This window comes from Paramisgurnus dabryanus, chromosome 11 (assembly GCF_030506205.2).
Source record: "Paramisgurnus dabryanus chromosome 11, PD_genome_1.1, whole genome shotgun sequence".
Lineage (NCBI taxonomy): Eukaryota > Metazoa > Chordata > Actinopteri > Cypriniformes > Cobitidae > Paramisgurnus > Paramisgurnus dabryanus.
In genome coordinates, this window is record NC_133347.1 from 8,400,038 (window position 1) to 8,416,787 (window position 16,750).

At 38.1% G+C, this 16,750-nt stretch overlaps 1 protein-coding gene across 3 annotated transcripts in view; it reads left to right on the plus strand.

The window, feature by feature from the left end:
• Positions 1-13,530, plus strand: part of fnbp1l (formin binding protein 1-like) — a 58,313-nt gene extending 44,783 nt beyond the window's left edge. Inside the window, exons 8-16 of one of the 3 annotated variants that reach the window (XM_065248460.2) lie at positions 469-615; positions 3,732-3,938; positions 4,548-4,697; positions 7,405-7,514; positions 7,584-7,716; positions 7,927-8,021; positions 8,761-8,903; positions 11,312-11,470; positions 12,206-13,530. In XM_065248460.2, coding sequence (XP_065104532.1) covers positions 469-615; positions 3,732-3,938; positions 4,548-4,697; positions 7,405-7,514; positions 7,584-7,716; positions 7,927-8,021; positions 8,761-8,903; positions 11,312-11,470; positions 12,206-12,213 — 1,152 coding nt within the window. In that variant the 3' untranslated portion in view covers positions 12,214-13,530. The other 2 variants (XM_065248459.2, XM_065248461.2) reach the window with 2 other exon arrangements.
• Positions 13,531-16,750: the final 3,220 nt, after the last annotated feature.

The following is a 16,750-nucleotide window of genomic DNA, read 5'->3' on the forward strand; positions in this document are numbered from 1 at the left end:
AAATTCTAAACTTTTTAAGCACACATGCTAAACTGTTCGCTTTAAATGCTAATATCTTCTGTCTGCGAATGTTGATTTATACCAAAATGCTTTTTTGAATAGTTGTGTTTGACAAATGAAAATGGCTCGGGTTACATATGTTACTGTTGTTCCCTGAGAAGGGAACGAGGCGCTGCGTCTCCCTTGCCATACTTCATGTTGAATTTGATATACACATTCAGACACACCTACCCTTGGAGGCGTCACTGTAGTGACGCAGCCCGAGTTCCCTCGAAAGGGAACTGTAACAATGTATCTTTAAAGGTAACACAATGTAACCTTGCTCTCACTTGAAATGTGCCCCACATTTAGTCATTTGAGGGTATTGAACCTGGAAAGTCCTTGAAAGGTCCTTGAATTTGAAGTTAACTAAGGTGTGGGAACTCTGTTATATAATGTAGTGAAACGTTCGTGTCCTTCTGTTTGTAGAATCTGCAGGACATGGATGAACGTCGTACAGTCAAGCTGGGGGAGACGTACCGAAGTTTTGCTGAGGTGGAACGAAGAGTCATTCCCATAATCTCGAAATGCTTGGAGGGCATGGTGACCGCCGCCAAGAATGTGGACGAGCGTAAGGTAAGTGCAAACAAATTATGCAGCTTTATAAACTGAAGGGAATGTACTGTGTTTCAGCCTGAGGTTGTTTTGAACCTACAGGACATTTCTCAGTAGAAAGAGTCCAGTACTAGAAATAGGGAGTATCAGAGACAGCGAGGGAGTTTGGGGGGAGCAGACAGAGGAAGGAAGAGAAAGATTTATTTGAGCATAGCTGCTATAATGTTGATACGTATAGGGGTGGTTTCCCAGACAGGTTTTAGATTAATCCAGGACTAGGCCTTAGTTATATCAGGATATTTAACCTGTTAACTGGCACTGTCCTGTGAGTGGGACACCCCTGTTTACTTTGATATTTTTCATGTAAATGTTAATCTATCACGACAAACTATATATTGTTGGAAAGGTCTAAGAATGTGGTTTTTATATTTCCTAATGAACCTTTTAGCAGTAATAATAATGCAGTTACTGTAATTTATTAATATACAATAAATTGAAACTGCTATAACAACTTTTCTTATTTAATAATTTCACCTCCAGACACTTTTGTTAAACACTTTAAAGTGTCTTCTTATCTTAGTTTGAAGGGGTACGTCACCTTTTCACCCCAACTCAAAAAGGGCTGTGGCAGGTAAAGGGTTAAATGTCCTAATATATAACTGAGGCCTAGTCCTGCATTAATTTAAACCCTGTCCAGAAAACCACCCCATGAAAAGGTTGCACGTGGAGCTACAGCCAGGGCTGTCACATACCTATTTATTTTCTTTTAAGAGATCATCAGGGACATTTTAAGGAAAAATAATTATGCATAAAGGAATGATTAATAAATAATAGTCCTATCATTTTAATTTTTTTTACTTACATTTGTGTCATTTAAAACTTGTATGACACAGACTGAATTTTTGGGAGTTTTCTATGCATGTTTTTATCATTCAGTCAGTGCCAAAAAAGGGATAAAACAAGTAAAATTGAAACTAAACTGCTCATGATCACAATGCATTTTTGAAAGATGGAGAAGAATAGCTTTGTCTCCGTTTGAATCTGATTTCATTATAAGTTTGCCTCCGTTTCATTTTTTATTTAGTTTAGTTCGTTTATGTGCTGATTTTGAGATGTCCTAGGATTTCCTAATGCCGTCTACTGGGGTCAATGAGTCTCAATGAGGCTGTAAAAGTGGTGACATGAAGCTCACTTGTAATGAGCACCACACCCTCGACAAACCATCCTGTATCAGTTTGTAAACACTTTTCTTCACTGCTAGTATTGTGATATGAATGTCCATAAAGTCCTTTTTGTTCAGTCATGTCACAGCACTCTTTTTCATGACTTTGTATAGCATAGTGGTTAAAGGGATAATTCACCCAAAAATGAAAATAAAGTCATTAAAGGGATAGTTCGGCCAAAAATGATATTAAACCCATGATTTACTCACCCCCAAGCTGTCGGAGTTGCATATGTCCATCGTTTTTCAGACAAACACATTTTTGGATATTTTAGAAAATGTTTTAGAGCTTTCAGTTGATTAAATGTAATGTTACGGGGTCCACGACCTTCAAGTCCAAAAAAAGTGCGTCCATCCTTCACAAATTAAATCCAAACGGCTCCAGGATGATAAACAAAGGTCTTCTGAGGGTAATCCACGCGGTGTTGTTGTAGAAATATCCATATTTAAAACTTTATAAACAAAATAACTACCTTCCGGTAGCGCCGCCATCTTAACCTCGTCCACATTCAGGATGAGAGCTTAAGCAGCCTACGGAGGCTACTCTGCTGCTGCTCTGTGCCCCTGCCCTCCGAATTTGTCATACGTCACTAAGAAAAGTGCGTACACTACGCTAATACTCTCTCCTGAATACAGAAGATGGCGGCCCTACCGGAAGGTAGTTATTTTCGTTTATAAAGTTTTAAATATGGATATTTCTACAACAACACCGTACGTATTACCCTCAGAAGACCTTTGTTTATCATCCTTGGGCCGTTTGGATTTATTTTGTGAAGGATGGACGCACTTTTTTTGGACTTGAAGGTTGTGGACCCCGTAACATTACATTCAATCAACTGAAAGATCTAAAACATTTTCTAAAATATCCGAAAATGTGTTTGTCTGAAAAACGATGGACATATGCAACTCGGACAGCTTGGGGGTGAGTAAATCATGGGTTTAATATCATTTTTGGCCGAACTATCCCTTTAATGACTCCCCGCATGTCGTTCCAAACCTGTTAGACCTCCATTCATCTTTTAAAACACAGTTTAAGATGTTTTATATTTAACCTGAGAGCTTTCTGACCTTCCATTAAAAATCTATGTACGGTATACTGTCCATGTCCAGAAAGGTAATAAAAAACATCATCAAAGTAGTCCATGTGACATCAGTGGGTCAGTTAGAATTTGTTGAGGTATCGAAAATACATTTTGGTCCAAAAATTACAACTTTATGTTGTTTTATCTCCTGCGTCTGTTGCGAATGTGCATGCACAGTGACGCTGCTGACTTACGACGCTGCAATCGTGTTATGTCAGACATGTTTGCGAAGATTTTTTTTCAAACTAACAGTGTGCGTCTCCCTCAGACTGTAAATGAAGCTCGAGCACAAAAAAAGCTGGGGTGCACCAGAAAACACGTCAGCAGCGTCACTGCAGTCTTGTGCATGCGGTTCACAACAGACCCGGAAGAGAAGACAATGCTGAATAAAGTCGTATTTTTTTTATTTTTGGACCAAAATGTATTTTTGATGCTTTAACACATTTGAACTGACCCACTGATGACTACTTTGATGATGTTTTTATTACCTTCCTGTGCATGGACAGTATACCGTACATAGATTTTCAATGGAGGATCAGAAAACTCTCAGACTAAATCTAAAACTTCTTAAACTTTGTTACGACATGGGTGAGTCATTAATGACATTATTTTCATTTTGGGGTGAACTATCCCTATAAAGCTACAAGCTGGTAACCAAAAGGTTGCTGCCGGTTCGATCCCCTCAACCCATGAGTATTACGGAGTATGTAATAAGTGAGCAGCGCAAAAGGTCCTTGATTCGATTAATAATGATTAAAAAATGTCTACCTTGTAATGCAATATAAGTCACTGTAGATAAAAGCATTAAACCTAATGTTTCTCCTCTCCTAAAGGATTCTGCAATTGTAGTGGAGTCATTTAAATCAGGATTTGAGCCGCCTGGTGAGTTCCCATTTGAAGACTTCAGTCAGAATATTCAGCGAACGGGATCAGACAGCACCATTGGGACGCCCAAAAATGATGGAGGCAAACCAGACCCCAAACAACATGCTATCGGCAGAACCAAAAACAAGCTTTGGCTCTTTGGAAAGAAACCCAAGGTGAGGTTTAAACATGCATTTCATTGTTTAACCACTCATTTGCTTATAATCGGTGATAAATTAAAACATACGTCAGCGCTAGACTCTCTTCTTTGGCTTGTGTTAACAGTAAAAGATGCCAAGTCTGGGTAAAATTTTAACTTATTACTTAGAACCTACATGACCTTTTCATTTCTTTAATAAGAACATGACATCATGCTTTTTGTTCCTTTGAAAGTAAAATTTAAAGGAATAGTTCACCCAAAATTGAAAATCCTGTCATAATTTCTCACTCTCATGTTGTTTCAAACCTGTATAATTTTCTTTGTTCTGATGAAAACAAAGGAAAATATTTTGAGGAGTGTTTGTAACCAAACCGTTAATGTGGCTCACATTAACAAACATCTTCCTTCGAACAAAGAAAATTATTCAGGTTTGTAACAACATGAGAGTGAGTAAATGATGACAGAATTTTCATTTTTAGGTAACTATCCCTTTAAGATAGCTTTGCTAGAAAGCTATGCCTCTGTTGTGGCCACTGAACTGGTTCATAAATAATCATCGTTTTATTTTTGTTTAATTGTTCACATGTTTAGTCATGAGCTCACCCAAAAATCTTTGTTGTCCCAGATTCCCCCAACCAATCCTCCCCCTCCCCGCCCAAGTCCCTCTGGCAATTTCCAGTCTCCTAAATTCCCTACTGAGCGGATAACAAACCGCCTCTCTGAAATGAGAATCCCAAAATCTAAGATCCCGTCCTTCCGGACTGTCAGACGAGGGGTAAGAGTCAACCTAAGACCAGCGTGTGTGAGTTTGCAGTGACTATGAAGTTGGCGCTTTACGCTTGGGCCAGTTTCTTTCACCCGAGGTTTAGCTCATTCCTCCGCATGAGAAAATTGGTCTGACGAAAAATCAAGGAATGAAGCTTTATCTGGGTCCAAAGAGCTGTGGCGCTAATTTTAGCTGTGGGGTTTAAATAAGACATGGATTTGTAAAGCAATAGAACATGGTGGAGGGGCGTGTTGGTGGATGTTTATTTTTTTTTTTTTTTTTACGCTAATGCCTACTGACATAGACATCAAAGTATGTCTTTACTGCTTTAAAATACTGTCAGAACCCCTTAAAAACAGTCTTGAGGACGGACAAGAACAGATTAACAGACGGGATCAGACGATTGTCTGAATGTCCATCTAAATTTAGTCTGAAAATTTTAACAATACTCTTTTGAAGGTTTATTAAATCCTTAGCTTAAACTGTTTTGGGAAAAAAAATATTGTTTGTGCATCACATGCCAAACTGATTTTGTTTACCAGAAATGTTTAACATGCAGCTGTGAATCTCTTTGAAGTGAAATGCTCATCAAATTAATATTAAACTATCTACTGGCCTGATGTTTTCCTACAACTGAATGAATGATGATGGTTTACGACTTTTTTAAATATTTAACATTTGAAGAGTTTGGTTCCAAAGCGCGATAAACGCCATTTAAAAAAAATGTCAGTATTGTATCTGGTCGGTTTTTTAAAATAACTTCTTAATTTTACGCAAAATCCAATAACCGACGTATTATTCTGTCATCTTTTCTCTTTTTATCGACAAACGACAAACGTCAGTCTTTCTTCTCTGCAGAATGCAATAAATCCCCTCAACAAATCACAGCGCACCATTCCATGCATTGTAAACATTAATGGCGGCGTGTTGAATTCACACAGAATCCTAGTTTTCTTCATCTGCTTTGTAATTCCTGATCAACAAACAAACAAAAACAAAATAATACTTTGATGGCATTGATAAACCTGTGTTGGTTTTCTGTGGCAGGAAAGAAACGTAAGCCATCAAAATCGAATAATTTACGTGAGAGGCACTCCGGAGATGGAAAATGTCGTCTGTTGCTTGTTTTCACACGACAGCATCAAGCTTCTGTCATGCTAACACATTGACCCCAGGGGATCTTATGAAAAACTTTCCATTATTTTACTCGAAGCCAATGAAAATCGAGCAGGACCAAAACATTTTATAGCTGATCGCTGTCGAAAAAAGTTCAGTGACGACGTCCCAAGAATAACAGCAGCAATGACAGTGTTCTTATATGACAAAGTAAGTGTTTTCATTAATGCCATAAATGTTATTTTTTAATTGGTGTATACCACTAGTCAACTAAATGAATATAAAATGGCAAAGATTAATGTACGTTTATATATTGATTCAATAGATTTACAGCATTTAGTGTAAAAATCAGTTTTTATAATAAATCTATGAAAATCAAATTTTTTTATGTGTTTATAACCTAAAGATGCTATGTAAAAAGTTTGTAATAAAATAGTGGTTTTCATCTTTCTTGGTATAGAAAACACGTTTTTACCGACATGTCAAAATGGATTTATTGCGTTTTGGAACCAAACTCTTCATTTGTAAAAGCTGGTGTGTTAACCAACAGCTTAAAACAAGCATCAACTTTTTTCTCATCAACATTTTCTCCGTTTACCGGTGGAGCATTCACTAAATGTTTGCATATTGAGCAGGTTAGCTGAGATGATTAACAATTTTATGAATAATAATAGATGACCTTTTCTGAGTAGTTTACGTTAACTGATGTGAAAGCAGCGTCTGGGTTTACTTCTGTAAAACAAGATTTCACTAAACCGTAAAAGAAGAACCACAGCAGTCGGCAAACTGGTTTAAATGGAAATGGTGAAGTTGTTGTGAGGTTTTAAGCTGGTTCAGGTTTATGGCTTTCAAAACTACTACATTGTGGTATTAACCGTACAAAAACTCACATGAATCGTATGGAAAACACAAATTTGTCTGATCGAAGAGGTTCACAGCATAAAGTCTTTAAAACATGTCAAAGAGTTTTGTTCGAAGCAGTTCGTGTGTTTGCCATCATTGTTTGCCAACATTCGTGAATGATGGTTACACACTGGCCCCTAAACGTGATGCGGCACAATGCAAAACATGATTGGTTGCTTTACGTGTCAGTCATACGGACTCTTGGGCGGTCCTTGGCCTTCCCAGACCTTCAGTATGAGCGAGACTGTCCTGGCTTATTGCTTTGTTGCAAATCTGTGTTGAACGTAACTAAAACAGTCAGTGAAAAATCCCTTAAATGACTGATGTTGATTTGTCTTTATTCTTTTTGAAATGGCATGACAATACCGTACCACTCAGTGGTCATTAAAGCTGGTAAGTTGTGTGTTATGAGTGCCATAGTACGAGAAAAAAAATGTGTGTGTTTAGTTATAGGGTTGCTTTCTCAGTTCCCAAGTGTAGAATATGCTTTGACTGCAAAAGTTACCCCTCCTTCCTCATTTCGTCCAGCTTAAAGATGTCTATCTTATGGTGCGGGTTCATGTTTACAAACTTTAATTGGATTGTATGCAAACAAATGGTTTGGGAAAGACATCTTTAAGAGCGACTGATGTGACCGAAGACTCGCTTGGCTTCTCGAAACATTTTTGCCTCGAATTATTAACCTGTTTTTGTACAGGCACCTACACTAGAGGATCTGAGCCACCTTCCTCCTGAACAGAGACGCAAGAAACTGCAGCAAAGAATCGATGAGCTAAACAAAGAACTGCAGAAAGAAATGGACCAAAGGTACATTTTTTTGTTTACTTCGTCCATTACGTCCATATTTTGAAAAACTCATCATATTTGTCTATATAGAGATGCTCTCAACAAAATGAAGGACGTCTACGAGAAGAATCCACAGATGGGCGATCCCGGGAGCCTCCAGCCCAAGATTTCGGAGACCATATGCAACATGGAGAAACTCCGATCTGAGATTCATAAAAATGAGGTAAGCTTCCCAAAGGAACGGCTCATTGCAGTCTTATAAGGAAGCACAGCCTCCGGAATCTACAGCTGGACAGCACTGTGCGCCAGCGACCCCTAGTGGAAGTATGAACACAGCGCAGCTTAGGCTTTCATAAAATGCAGTATAAATCTTCCACATTTATGGCTATATATCCTAAACCTTTAATTTAAGACATCACTGTTTCACTCTCAGACTTGGCTAGCAGAGGTAGAAGGGAAGCATGGTTCCCGCGGTGAGCGGCGGTCCAGTGCGGATGTGAACCATCACGCTCCTCACGGCAGAGAAAGGTCTGTGTTTCCTGATTACATTATCTGCATTCTTTAGACAGAGGGGGAATAAGATGTCTGCTATACAGTCGTCTTCTTTATGGGAGCATCAACTGTTTGTGAACCCAAAGCTTATTGAGCCATACCTTCTGTTTTGCAAGCTTGTCATTTGAAATAGAGTAAAAGCTATTTATCAAGAATGATGGGGTGTTGGTTATGTCTTCAATAGGGTGTTTAATGATACACATTTTATAATGTGTTTATTGTTAAAGCTTAAATTATTTTTGTCATAAAAGCGTTTTGTAAATGAGGAAATGTTAATGTTAATCCGACGGTTATAGTCGGCAAACTGCAATGTGACATCCATTAAAGCTTTATATCATGTTCCTGTAGATCAAATGGTAACACGTTGCATTACTAGCATAACATGTACAGCTTGAATTCCCTGCAAGTAGCTTTGTATTAAAGCATCTGTGACCCTGGACCACAAAACCAGTCATAAAGGTCAATTGAATAAATAAGATTTCCATTGATGTATGGTTTGTTATGATGGGACAGTAATGATAAATAAATATTATATATTTACGGTTAGAAATGTACAAAATATCTTGAATGAATATGATCTTTACTTAATATCCTCATCATTTTTTACATTGAAATAAATCTACAATTTTGACCCATACGTGTTTGTTGGCTACTGCTACAAATATCCTTGGGCTACATCTTTAAATAAGTCATTTTTTCTCTCTTTCAATGGTAGTCCTGAAGGCAGTTATACAGACGATCAGAACCAAGAGCATCGGTCTCCACCTCAGCCTGATCCACATGAGTTTGATGATGAATTTGATGATGATGACCCTCTTCCTGCTGTCGGCCACTGCAAAGCTCTTTACTCCTTTGATGGTACAAAAACAACTCAACTTAGTCATTTTACACCTTCAAATCAAAAGACAAAAATAAGAAATAGTTTTCCTTCGTTACAAGAAAATAAAGCCTGGTTTAAAGACATTTAAGACATAACATTTTTTGTTGCTAATTTAAAAAGTTGCCAGCCAGCGCCAGCATTTTTTTAATTTATTGGATAGGTTTCTTCAAAAATATATTTTTTTATCAAAAAATTATTTAGGTAAAGGACTTTTAAAAGAGATCAGATTCAGAACGATGATCAAAACCTATCGTTTGAACTGTTTTTGGATCAGTGGATGCTTCAGTGTTTTATAAGTTGTGTAAGAGCACCACCTAGTGGATAATAGCAGAAATATGGATTGCCGTAAAAACTTGTCGTTTTCTCTTAGTTAAAATCTTATTTACTGTAATCTGAAAAAAGGAAATGATAAATTATTCATACATTGGTAATATTGATTTGAAATATAGAGATTGTTCGGTTTAACACAATGACATTTTTAAGAATTTTAAATGTAAAACATTCAAATGCATTATTGTGATGAGAAGTTTTGGAAGAAAATAATTCATTAATTTAATTCAAATTATGAAATGGTAAGTTCCAGTCCTTGATTCTAATTGGTTAATAGCTGTGCTTTATTTATGAAATAAAACAGCAATGACCGAGCTGCACCCAATGATTCTGTGTAGATCCAGATAATTTACTCACCACCATGTCATCCAAAATGTTGATGTCTTTCTTTGTTCAGTCGAGAAGAAATTAAGTTTTTTGAGGAAAACATTACAGGATTTTTCTCAATTTTAATGGACTTTATTGGACCACAGTAGTGTACAGTTTAAATGCAGTTTAAAATTACAGTTTCAGTGCAGCTTCAAAGGGCTCTAAACGATCCCAAACGAGGCATAAGTGTTCTATCTAGAGAAATGATTGTCATTTTTGGCACAAAAAAATCCTTTTAAACCACTTCTTGTCTTGCACCGACCGTGTTACATGCCAGCGTGACCTCACGTAATTCATAAAAGCTATTGAAAGATCACGGATGATGTATGCGATAAAGATCGCATGATCGAGATAATTTACTCACCACCATGTCATCCAAAATGTTGATGTCTTTCTTTGTTCAGTCGAGAGGAAATGATTTTTTGAGGAAAACATTCCAGGATTTTTCTCATTTTAATGGACACCCACACGTAACACTTAACTCAACACTTAACAGTTTTTTTCAACGGAGTTTCAAAGGACTCTAAATCAGTGGTTCTCAAACTTTTTCCGCATGCGGCCCCCCTTGTGTACAGTGCATTCCTTCGCGGCCCCCCCAAAGAAAATTTATGACAAAAACTGTTCTAAAATTTTACATTTTAATTAAACAAAACGTATTAAGTTATACAAAGTAGTGCTGTTGGTTAGTAGCATTATTTTTTTAGGTTTAATTACACAGAATTCATGATAGATGAATGTATTTTATAAAATGTCATAAAACTGGGGGCCCCCTGGCACCATCTCCCGGCGCCCCTGGGGGCCCTGGACCCCAGTTTGAAAACCACTGCTCTAAATGATTTCAAACGAGGCATAAGGGTCTTACCTAGCGAAACAATTGTAATTTTTTACACGAAAAATAAAAAATATGCACCTTTAAACCACAACTTCTTGTCTATCTCCAGTTATGTGACGCGCCAGTGCGACCTCACGCAATACGTCATCACGTCAGGTCACGGATGACGTATGCAAAACTACGCCCCAGTGTTTACGAAAGAGGACCGTTCTGAAGTTGTTGTATGTGGAATGATACCAATTAATGTCTTTGTGTCAGTTTATTATTTAAAATGGTCCGCAAATGTGCGTTTCATATATGTAACACGTGACCTTTCAACGCCACTACACATTTACGTGTGGTCGCGCTGGCTCGTCACACAGCCGCAGGAAGATGAAAAGTTGTGGTTTTAAACGTGCGTATATTTTTTTTTTTCTTGTCAAAAATGACAATCGTTTCGGTAAATAAGACCCTTATGCCTCGTTTGGGATCATTTAGAGTCCTTTGAAACTCAATTGAAAAAACTGTTAAGTGTTGAGTTAAGTATTAAATGTTGGGCTCTATTAAAGTCCATTAAAATGAGAAAAATCCTGGAATGTTTTCTTCAAAAAACATAATTTCTTCACGACTGAACAAAGAAAGACATCAACATTTTGGATGACATGGTGTTGAGTAAATTATCAGGAGTTTTTTTTTTTTAAGAAAATTCTTTAAATGATAAAAAAATCATTGTATGGAAAATGCTTAATTTACTTCATAATTTTCATGTTATTGTTAGAGAAATCTTCGATAAGCACTCTAACATAGCGTCACTCATGAACGTCCATCATCCTCTTGAATCTGGAGTGTTAAAACTGAAGTGTGTGTTTCTCACAGGCTCAAACGAGGGAACATTGGTAATAAAAGAGAACGAGGTGATGTACGTCATAGAGGAAGACAAAGGTGACGGATGGACGCGAGTTCGAAAACAGGGCGGAGAGGAGGGATACGTCCCGACGTCGTACGTGGAGATCACACTGGAGAAAAACAGCAAAGGTGCGGTCACCTACATATGACATCAACCAAGGCAGCCCCGCCCGGTTATGACATCACACATGGGAAGCATGTGTAAGATTTATCGTGACTCATTTAAGTGCAGCTTGGCTGACTTCCATATGCTTTTGTTCACTGTGTGAGCCCAAGGACAAACACACGCAAACATGCTTTTTAAGGTGACACTGCGACGACGCTGCAGTGCATAAATCTTGAGCTGAAGCAACTTTTTATTGTTGTAGAGTTTTTTTATCATTAAATTAGTGTTCAGTGCACTATTCTAAATCAGTTTTATATCTTTAACATGAAAAAACGGACAAACCAAGCATCATCAAAGAGATTATTACCGCTCTTTTTTGAGATTTATATACACCCTATCATGTACCTACCCTGTCATTTGCTGTATTCACTGTGTACGCAAAGGTGAATGCTGTGCTTCTGATCTTTCGGTCCATCCAGGTTCCAGTTTTTCAACCTGAAGAATCATTTTTATCATAGCACAAACCCGTTTTGTTTCAACTTTCCCTGGAGGTCCCACTTTTACCTTAAAACTTGCAGGGGCACAGCCATAACTTTTTATTTGTAACTAAGGCATTAAATAAAAATCTGGCAAATGATGCCACAATAATTTACGCCTCACTGGCGCCCTCTATGTTTGTGAAGCAGAATTACCTCAATCTTTTTCTGTCTCTCTTGTTCTGTCAATGACTCTGTCCTTTCCTCTCTCTGTGGCTACAGGTTCCTGATTGGATGAATGGGGTTCTGTGGTGTTTGGTGGATGGGACTCACTGCTGTGGGTCTGTTTGTGGGGCGGTGGGGGGACTTTAAGATTTTGAGAGCTGTGCTGGGGCAGGATGCATGTTTGCATGCTGTTTGTGTCATGGCCATTAACATCATTCCATTACAGCAGACCTTTCAGGAATAACAGGGTGTGCAGGGTGGGGGTCACAACTGGGGACGGGGAGAGACGCCTGTGAGCAATAAGGTGACGTTAGATACCCGAAGCACTAACATTTGCGCCTTTTCATCGTCTGTGTGTTCATTCTACCAAGTACCTGCATGATCCATAGCTCTTCATCTGACCGATTTGTCCCGTAATAGGATTTAACCACTTAGTTGCCTCTAATAATACCTTGTTTGTGTATGTCTTTAAATGTCCTCATTGATGCATTCCGTCATGAATGTTATGTTAACCAAACGCATGACCAATCAGAGTAGAGGAAGCATGGGACCAAGCTACAGTTCCCACAGCAACATGCACCCAATTGCCCCGCCCCTGCATAGCCTGATGGACAGATGGAGCATGATGCAGTTGAACTCTCCTTGACCAGCAGAGGGAGCCAAACACCATACAAAACAAGCAGAGAGACACGAAACGAGGACCACCAACATCATTCCAGCACATACCAGCATCTCTGCCTTAATTTCAGACCTCTGTATGGTAACACGATGCCTACAGGGGTGTAAATATATATATATATAGTATAGATATATATATGTTCTGCCCTTCTATGCCCAAAATTCACTGTGTTGGGCTGCCAGCTCTCTTGTGGTGGTTTCTGCATTATCCTCACCAGCTCCTGCTATTGTGCTAGAAGATCATGCTTTGGCCCCATCACCGCCTCCCAGCATGGGACCACATGTCTCCAAACTCCGATGTATTTGTGAATGTGATTCCTGCATATCAAACTGTGTATGCATATGGATGCATTTATGCATATGTAGATACCTAGTTAGTTTTTATCCTTAAACTGTATGTATTAACATGAATGAATGAATGAGGTTTTAATGGGGGGTTAACCAAGCGAGTGACTTACAGCGTGCGCTTGTGTCGTGACGATATCTCTTTGTAACCAGTTCTTCTTGTTCGAACCCTATTCTCAGTGGGGCCATGGTCTTATCAATGCACTTTTTTACCCTGTTGCATTTGAATTGAAACATTAGTGCGCGAGTGACGTCGGATGCGAATGCTGCCTTGTTTGAATGTGTTGTACAGTAGGACCACTGTATGCTGGGGTTTGTGTTGGAGCAAGAGAAATAAAAGCTTATGTTTGTTTGTCTTATCTTTTGCCCTGACTGATTTATTATTTGTGTGTGTTCATAATCTAATTTGTGGATGAATTTAATGACAGCGTATATAACTTAAAATAGCATTATATAACAATAAAAGTAGCCAAAGTGCAATTTCTTTGTTTTAAGCCACAAGACAGGTCATGTTAGTGTAGACGTCTTGATGTTTACTTGGCTTTGTGATGGTTTGATTATTGCTGTCTCTAAAGATTATCTTACATGGAAGATTTGACTTGAAATAAACAACAGCCACACCCTGGTTTTAATTCTCTTGCCAGACACGCAACGCAAATTCGCACTCACTTGAAATAAACAATTCTACCAAAAGTATTTATGCACATAAAAATGTATGAAATTTGAACTGTGGTATCTGCAAAACCAATAAACATTTGGCATAAAGGTCATTTTTAGTGGATGTATGAACAACTGATGTTTCATTTATAATGTTTCACAATGTTTGTCTTAACATTAAAACATACATATACACTCACCTAAAGGATTATTAGGAACACCATACTAATACCGTGTTTGACCCCCTTTCACCTTCAGAACTGCCTTAATTCTACATGGCATTGATTCAACAAGGTGCTGAAAGCATTCTTTAGAAATGTTGGCCCATATTGATAGGAAAACATCTTGCAGTGGATGGAGATTTGTGGGATGCATATCCAGGGCACGAAGCTCCCATTCCACCACATCTCAAAGATGCTCTATTGGGTTGAGATCTGGTGACTGTGGGGGCCATTTTAGCACAGAGTACTCATTGTCATGTTCAAGAAACCAATTTGAAATGATTCAAGCTTTGTGACATGGTGCATCATCCTGCTGGAAGTAGCCATCAGAGGATGGGTACATGGTGGTCATAAAGAGTCAGAAACAATGCTCAGGTAGGCCGTGGCATTTAAACGATGCCCAATTGGCACTAAGGGGCCTAAAGTGTGCCAAGAAAACACCCCCCATACCATTACACCACCACCATCAGCCTGCACAGTGGTTACAAGGCATGATGGATCCATGTTCTCATTCTGTTTACGCCAAATTCTGACTCTACCATCTGAATGTCTCAACAGAAATTGAGAATCATCAGACCAAACAACATTTTTCCAGCTTTCAACTGTTCAATTTTAGTGAGCTCGTGCAAACTGTAGCCTCTTTGTCCTATTTGTAGTGGAGATGAGTGGATGAGTGGGGTCTTCTGCTGTTGTAGCCCATCCGTCTCAAGGTTGTGCGTGTTGTGGCTTCACAAATGCTTTGCTGCATACCTCGGTTGTAACGAGTGGTTATTTCAGTCAAAGTTGCTCTTCTATCAGCTTGAACCCATCAACAAGGAATTTTCACCCACAGGACTGCCGCATACTGGATGTTTTTCCCTTTTCACTCCATTCTTTGTAAACCCTAGAAATGATTGTGCGTGAAAATCCCAGTAACTGAGCAGATTGTGAAATTCTCAGACTGGCCCGTCTGCCACCAACAACCATGCCACGCTTGGTTGATTAGATTAGATTGAGAAATTGGACAGGTGTTCCTAATAGTCCTTTAGGTGAGTGTATATTGTAGAATTTAAAACCAAACACGTTTTAAAAGTTTTAAATCTATCCTTTTAATGAAAATTTGTTCTGTGTATGTAATGATACATTTAAAATGTTTGCGTCATCTAGTGGTTATATTGCGAATTGCAACCAGCATCTCACCCCTCAATTTTAAAGCACATATGGAAGCTGCCACAGGACAAACATTGAGACAACGTAGGGACGAAACGCATTGTAGAACAGTTTGCCCGTACTGTAGAAACATGACAGCGACTTCCATGTAAGTGGACCTGCGGTGTGTGTAGTTAAAAGTGACTCATGCTAAGGTAATAAAACAATACAGTTCATTAAGAATACACCACTGATAATATAGTTATGTATATTATATTGCACAACTGTCAAGAGATTCTTCTAAAAGTTGCACAATGCACCTTTAACTGTGACTTAAGTTTGTTTGGGTTCACTGTATGCAGTGCATCATGGGTTAAGAAATGGGTGACCCTGCACCACAAAACCAGTAATAAGTCGCACAGGTATATCTGTAGCATAGCCAACAATACATTGTAGGCTATGGGTTAAAATTATCTATTTTTTCTGCCAAAAATTCATTTGGATGTTAAGTAAAGATCATGTAAAGATGGTGTGTAAATGTCCTACTGTGGCAACTTTAAAGGCAATTTTCTCAGTATTTTGATTTTATTGCACCCTCAGATACCAGTTTTTCATTTACTGCCTTCCAGTGTTTTCATTTACGCTTCACAAGTTTACGTTCGCCATTCTGGCATAAGTATGTCTGGTGTGGGCGGGACTTAAGCACGCTTTACTCTCATTGGCTAGTGAGATTTGGATTGACAGTTCCCTGATCAGTAAGTTACTGCAGCGGAGCGGATTTTGGACGGCGATCTGCAGTTATACAGGTGCTGGTCATATACAGTAATTAGTATATAATCAAAAAGTTGATTTATTTCACTGATTCCATTCAAAACGTGAAACCTTTGGGTCATTCTACAGAAACGTCCACTTTTGATAAGGCAAGATATCTTAAAATTGATTTCTTTTTCTAACATTTAAACTTAGACCACATTATTAGATTCTTTAACTTTAGGAGTACACATAAATGACAGCTTAATGATTTTTTATTTTTTGTGTGCATGTACCTAAAGACTGCATACACGTTTTTTTGTCACTGGTGTTACCTTACTTCTTTAGCAATATTAAAGGTGAATTTTTTCAGCTTTAAAGCTTAATTCTTAAGTGTAGCAGAATTCAATTAATTTAAATGTATCACCATGTCACATGTGAAAGAGTTTATCTAATGTGAAAGAAAAAAAACACAGTAACACCAGTGACACAACTAACCAGTCACTGGTGTTACTGATAAAGAAGGTAACACCAGTGACAATTTTCATGAAAACTGCATTTTACAAAATTGCTGCTGCAAAGTATCAAACCACATGTTGTCAATCATTGTATACTCACTAAATTAAGTAGTTTAATTAATTTGTATTCCAGTTTTTTACAATTCCCAAACAATAAAGGAGGTCATACCAGTGACTTAAACTAAACGCTTCATATAAAATCATCAGATAAATGAGAAGATTTCTGATAGATCTCCAGGAAATTGAAAGAAGAAAGTTGAGTGATGGCATCAGTGTGATTTTGATTTAAAAATAAGAGCTTTTTG